This window comes from Macrobrachium rosenbergii, chromosome 42 (genome assembly GCF_040412425.1).
Source record: "Macrobrachium rosenbergii isolate ZJJX-2024 chromosome 42, ASM4041242v1, whole genome shotgun sequence".
NCBI classification, from domain to species: Eukaryota; Metazoa; Arthropoda; class Malacostraca; order Decapoda; family Palaemonidae; genus Macrobrachium; species Macrobrachium rosenbergii.
In genome coordinates, this window is record NC_089782.1 from 34605380 (window position 1) to 34612535 (window position 7156).

At 35.9% G+C, this 7156-nt stretch overlaps 1 protein-coding gene across 1 annotated transcript; it reads left to right on the forward strand.

Moving 5' to 3' along the window:
- Window positions 1-1061: 1061 nt before the first annotated feature.
- Window positions 1062-5367, forward strand: LOC136828235 (uncharacterized). Its single transcript, XM_067086079.1, has 3 exons — window positions 1062-1211; window positions 3805-4081; window positions 4548-5367. The coding sequence occupies exons 1-3, from the start codon at window positions 1199-1201 to the stop codon at window positions 4693-4695; spliced, it is 438 nt and encodes a 145-aa protein (XP_066942180.1). The 5' UTR covers window positions 1062-1198; the 3' UTR covers window positions 4696-5367.
- Window positions 5368-7156: the final 1789 nt, after the last annotated feature.

Sequence of the window (7156 nt, forward strand, 5' to 3'; positions counted from 1 at the left end):
TAGAAACGAAGAAGGAGGCAGGCAAGGTATTTCTCAGTAGGCCTACGGTGACTTCCACAAGCACTGTGATCCTTACGTACCGCTGGCTGTCTCCCTTCGACCGCTATTTCTTCCTTCCCTGTCCCCCTACCTCCTGTCTCCTGTTACCCCCCAACACAATACCTGTATCCTATGTACCCCAACCACTCACCAACCCCCCCCCCAACAACTCCTGAATCCTATGTACCCCAACCGCTCCCCACCCTATACCTGCCTGCGACAGCCAAGATTGTGGTCACAGCTTACCTATCCAAAATTTCCTTATTCCTCTCTCTCTCTCTCTCTCTCTCTCTCTCTCTCTCTCTCTCTTTGTTAAATATTTTCTCTATGTCAGGCAAAATTAACTCGATTTGTTTTCTTTTCATTCCGGGTTTCATTTTTCGCTTCTAATTTTTTTTTTTTATTTTTAGCAATGCTTTGAAAAGTCTCTATTCAGGTAATTTTCTCTTTTATTATTGTTATCATTACTGTTGCTATTGTTGTTTTTGTTCTTTTGTTTTACGCTCCTGTTTTAGTCATCTCAAGAGCAGCATTTCCTATTCCATCAACTTCATTATGAAGTAGGCTACCTCTGTAGTGTGTCACTGACCCAACCGTTTAATAATAACCGTTCAATTTTTGTTTTTTTCTTGCTTCCTTGACTATTCTATCTTTTTCTCATTTTTGTATGTGTAAAGCAGTTACCATTATTTTCATAATACGGATAAAACGATTAACTCTATATTCCTTTTTCCCGTCTTTCACTGGATCATTTATCAACTTATCTCACTTGCCCATCTAAGACCTCTCTCCACGGACACATTAGAACCAAAAGAGCCAGAATTACATGTCGCCCTCTTTAACATACCCCCGTTCCCCTTCACCCCTCCCCCCCTATAAACTCCCTTTTTTTCATAGCCACCAAGCAGGATATACCCTTGGGTATACCCTCCTGCCCTAAAGCACATCAGCCCCTACCCACTCTTCTGCCCCACCACCCCCTACCACCCTTGGATGCTTCTTTCCACAAGCAGGACACCTCCTTCGATTCACCCCACCCCACATCCTTACCCACGCCCCCAAATCTCTCCTATAAAAGCAGAAAGGACAAGGAACTGCCTTCATTCCCTCACTTCGGCTCCTTCAAGTTCTTTTAGCAAGCACCACGGCAGCCTGAGCGATGGCCACCTACGGTAGGCAGTGTCAGACAGAGTTCAGTGATTGCGTTGCCTCTCGAAGTGATACGAAAGATCTATTGTTTACACTAAGTGATTCCGAGTTGATTGGGGCTGGACTTGTCTTTAGGAAAGTTTCGTGTTGTTTTGTTTTAGTAGTCTGTGTACAGCCTCTGATACTTGGTTTTTCTTTTTGTGCTTTTAATTTATTGGTTTAATATGTTTTTTAATCAGTCATGGCATAATTAACTTGCAGATATTGCTAATTTTCTTTTGGACAGTGACCTCAAAACCTAAGTCTAAGTTTTCATTGCATAAATAGATTTTCTAAGGATAATGACTTTAAGACCTAAATTTTCCTTTTCAGTTCTTCGATGATTCAAGATTAATCTAATCTGTACATTAGTTAGTTTATTACAGTCATCTTTGTTCGTCTATATCACTCAATTAGCTCAATTCAGGTATCATCGTCAGTTATCAAAATATATTTTAATTTTGCATTGAAAGACTAGGGAACCATTTGCCTTCGTAGCAGTAAGAGATGCAGAAATTTTAAGTGTTACACAATAATAAGTAGGTTGCAAAACTGGATGTTTCAGTTCTAAGTAAAACATGTTAAATGAAATAAGCTTAGAAGGAAGTAGATTTGATACAGAACAGACTTTATTTTTGATGTTGATTTCAAACTAAATTTGCCATTTCAACGTTAGTTAGACCTGACAGTTAATTTTTTCTCAATTAATCTGCCAACTTAATTTTAACTTATTCACAAAAGTTTTTTTTCTTTTGATCTTGACCATTAAGTTTGATTTTAACTTCTTCTCAAAAGACATCTCTTGATCTTGAGATTAATTTTGTCTGTCTGTCTCTCTCTCTCTCTCTCTCTCTCTCTCTCTCTCTCTCTCTCTACATACACACACACATATATGTGTGTGTGTTGCATGTAAATCCAAAAATGTCCTGCCTTTGGATCACTGCTTTGACGGAGTTGAAATCTCTACATTTAAATTATTCAGATTTGAATGCAGAGACTTCAACTCTGTCAAAGCAGTGATCCAAAGACAGGATTTTTCTGGAGCTAATAATTCAGTCTTTTGATTCCTCTTCTATGAAATACTCTTACACTCAAGTGTATATCTGGCTGTCTGTCTATCTGTCAGTCTATGTATAAAGAGAAAGACGGAGAGTTAGACAAGTGAACAGTGATTATAGGATGTTTTTGCAGAATAAAATTGAATTTCATTGGTTAGCTATACATATGTATATATATATATATATATATATATATATATATATATATATTTATATATATATATATATATAAATATATATATATATATATATATATATATATATATATATGTGTGTGTGTGTGTGTGTGTGTGTGTGTGTGTGTGTGTTTGCGTGTGTTTGTATATGTATATGTATGAATGTATATATATTTAGCTAACTGATTATTCGGTAAAAGCATCTTATAATCATTGTTCATTTGTCTTACTTTCCACCTCTCTCTTTATACATAGACTGATAGATAGACCGACAGACAGATATAAACATGAGCGTAAGAGTATTTCATAAAAAAAGGAATCGAAAGGCTGAATTATTAGCACCATAAATGTCCTGTCTTTGGATCACTACTTTGACAGAGTTGAAGTTTCTGCATTCAAATCTCAATCATTTTATAATAATGAAGAGACTTCAACACTGTCAAAGTAGCGATCCAAAGGGAGGAGATTTGTGGAGCTAATAATTCAGTCTTTTGATTCCTTTTCTATCCTATACTCTTACTCAATAATTTGCCCTTTCTAGTCTTCTTCTGCATATCAGCTTTTATGAACGTGTTTTATTCTCTATTTTCCTCCCAGCTCTTCTCCTTCAGATTCAGTAAATTTAACAACAGACGAGGCGAATATTTTAATAATAAAAATGAACAGATACACAAATTAACACAATAGAATGAAACCACTGAACATGAACTATTTCCTTCGAAATGCAAGAGAAGGTGACAATTTGGAAAAGGACTAAAAACTTATAACATAGTCTTCCCTTAAGACTTATTAACGTACGTAGGACGTTTTTTATGTCTGATTTTCATTCATAGAAAACAGAATCTGAACGATTTACCGTATACTAATTTGTTTTCCGTCTCTGATTCAAAATAGAACGGGCAAAAGTTTTTCCAGGTTTAACTTTAAAAAATCTGTTTTTCCTTATAAAAACAACGTTCGTTTATACACACACACACACACACACACACACACATATATATATATATATATATATATATATATATATATATATATATATATATATATATATATATATATATATATATATATATATATATATATGTGTGTGTGTGTGTGTGTGTGTGTGTGTGTGTGTGTGTGTGTGTGTGTGTTTTAACCTTGTTAACGTCCGATTGACTTTCTCAATATTTATCATTCTTCATGAATGGCAGTACGTCAGTATTATATGAAATAAACATAACAGAATTATACGGAGGTAAATAGACATAAAAATTCATAGGAATTTTAGGTATCCTTGTTTTCACTTAAGACCAATAACATACAAGTTCCATATTTCAAAATATTAATTTTCTCCTTCCCAGGATATGTCACCTTGGTCATGTTGCTGACATTCCAAGGGATTCTGGCCACGTCCACGGACGACCTGGAAGCCATCAGAGACACCCTCCAGCAGACCATCGACGACACTCTGCAGAACTCGCCCCTGAGCGACCCAAACACCGCCTCCCTCCTGACGAGGGGCCTTCAGACGCTCATCAACAGCGTCGGCATCATGCTGATGAGCGCCCTTGTGGCGTTCGGTCTCTACTCCCTCCTCACCTGGGAGAAGACTCCTCCTTACTACTACTCCCAGAACACGTTAGTTCTCTCCTCTTTTGCTTCGAAGACCTGTCGGTCAGGTTACTCACAGAGTACATTAGTAGTCTTAGGTTTTCTGGTAAAAAAGATTATTAGGTAAGCTGTTTCTGAAGAGACGATTTAGTTTAAAGACTCATGAATCCTGTCCGTGATTTTTTTTTTTTTTTTTTCAAGAATTTAGGTGGTTTTGTTAACAACAAAAGCACGATGATAATAGCAGCTGGTTGAACACCTCAAAGAATGCTTTAGGCAACCTCGATTCTATACCAAAGATAGGGTTTGTCATCTTTGATTTCCTATTGAATCAAAACAAGTTAAATTGCGCGCAAAACACTTCAGTAATCTTTTAATTTGTGTTGAAGAAAAGAGTTGATAAAAAATCAACAGAACTCGTACGTCAAAGATAGGGAATAAAGAATTAAATGAAATTAAAAATTAAATAAGGTAAAACTTCTCTGTTCCACAGCGGTTACGGAGCAGGTCCCCCAACCTACGACGCAACTGGCCAGGCCTACACCAAAAGCGCGTACAGGACGCCCGACCAGGCCTACGCCCCAGAACAGACCTTCGCGGTCCACCAGACCATCGAGGAAGCCGCAAAGAAGTACAAGTAAACGGAGACCGCATTTCACGGACCATCAGGAAAGAAGAAGAGATTCTCTTAATCACGGGTTTAGTCGGAAGGATTAGGGATTAAGGCCTCAGATGCATTTTTCTTCTTAATCTTTTCTTTCTTTGTTATTTTTTCTTTTCGTTCGCCTGATTTATTTGTGGTTATTGCCGTGTTGCCATTAAACAAAAATTCAAGGTCGAAATAAGTTAATTATAATTTTCTACAATCATGTATCCTTTTTATACAATATTATTATCTTTTAAAGAGCCTTCTCTCTCTCTCTCTCTCTCTCTCTCTCTCTCTCTCTCTCTCTCTCTCTCTCTCTCTCTCTCTCTCTCTCTCACACACAGGAAGATCTTTTTCACAGACGCTTCATCCAACTTCATAGATACATAGATATCCATCTCTCTCTCTCTCTCTCTCTCTCTCTCTCTCTCTCTCTCTCTCTCTCTCTCTCTCTCTCTCTCTCTCATCTAGATTGAGGTATTTCCTTAGTTTATCCTTAAACTCAGTTAACTTTAGTTTAAATTTATTAAAGCTCTATTGTATGGCTAGAAAACTATCATTAGGCTACTGAGATTTTAAAATTAGGGATATTTATTACTTTGATACCACTTACCTATTTATTAAATGTAGTTCTGTAAATCTTTTGTAAATAAACGGTAAGATCCTTCGTTTGTGTCATTGTTCCTAAGCAGAATTTGTTTGAGAAGTAGATGAGAACTGGTGATAAGGGTGACGTTGTCATGAAAATATATTATATTCACGAATAGCAAAAAGTTTGAAAGTGAAAGGTTTCACAGTTAAGTGTCCTAACTCCTTCAGAATGAAGGAAATTATCTTAGTTTTGCTTTTAATGAGTATTACTCAATGCTCTCATTTTCTGTGAAGGTCCTTCTTGACTAAGATGTTCAGGATATATATATATATATATATATATATATATATATATATATATATATATATATATATATATATATATATATATATATATATATATATATATATATATATATATATATATATATATATATATATATATATATATATATATATATATATATATATATATACAGAACTTATATATGTGTGTGTGTGTGGTCACAAGGATACTGAATATGTCATGTTATTTCATATCTTTATTTTATGGAATAAAAAGCAAAACATCGATAAATACATAAATAAATAAAATCATAAATATCGTACTGGAGGTACAGAAGACAATTCTCCAGACAACAAGCATTCCCAATACAGCACAAGTTTTGGAGAAAAAAAAAGCAAAACATCGATAAATATATAAATAAATAAAATCATAAATATCCTACTGTTTGTTCTCCAGACAACAAACATTCCCAATACAGCACAAGTTGTGGAATAACGAAGTCCATTGTTTACAATAAACAAACATACACATGTTGTCAACGTCTTCTCCCAGCATGTTTGGAATCTTACTGGAAGAAAGAATACGACCCAAGAATAGAAAAAAAAATTATTTCTAAGACTTGATAAACTTACAGTGGGTAGATAGACAACTGAAGGGAAATAAGACCGCAGTTGTTATCTTCTATAACAACCGCTCAAATATAGTTGGCAACGATGCTTTGAGCTTAGTGTGGCCTCAGTCTTAGATCGGAATGACACCACTTTAGGGAACTTGCAAGAACCTCTTGACTACTGTGGCAGCAGACATCATGAAACAGAATGTAAGTGAATAACATTAAATTCGGTGGTTAATTATGTAATAGAGAATTTCAAGCCAAATTATTTACTGCCAATATGGAGTACCACCCTGAGTATGAAGCGTCCACCATTTCAGTTTTCTGTAAAGGAAAAATATTGTGCCGGCTTTGTTTGTCTGTCTGTCCGCACGTTTTCTGTCCGCACTTTTTCTGTCCGCCCTCACATCTTAAAAACTACTAAGCCTCGAGGGCTGCAAATTGGCATGTTGATCATCCACCCTCTAATCATCAAACATACCAAATTGCAGCCCTCTAGCCTCAGTAGTTTTTATTTTATTTAAGGTTAAAGTTAGCCGTAATCGTGCATCTGGCAGCGATATAGGATAGGCCACCACCAGGCCGTGGTTAAAGTTTAATGGGCCGCGGTTCATACAGCATTATACCGAGACCACCGAAAGATAGATCCATTTTCGGTGGCCTTGATCATACGCTGTAGCGGCTGTACAGAAAACTCGATTGCGCCGAATAAACTTCGGCGCATTTTTTACCTGTTCATCTGGTGTTTGCATGTAAAAAACGCGTTAGATATAGGAAAGGAAAAACGAAAATGATATCTGATGAAAGAAGAATTTTTGCTATGGGTAATAACTAAATAACTAAATCGCGGAGCAAATACAAGCCATTGTAATTACTGTAGGTTTGAATTACTTATTGTTGACTAAATCACTGAAAATCTACAGAAAGAAAATGTTAAAAAAGGGGAGAAATTGCGGTCAATAACAA

Excerpts from the sequence above, each read along its gene's own strand:
- LOC136828235 (XM_067086079.1), top strand. Across the intron at positions 4,082-4,547 it reads TACTACTACTCCCAGAACAC|CGGTTACGGAGCAGGTCCCC; the intron begins GTTAGTTCTCTC and ends TCTGTTCCACAG.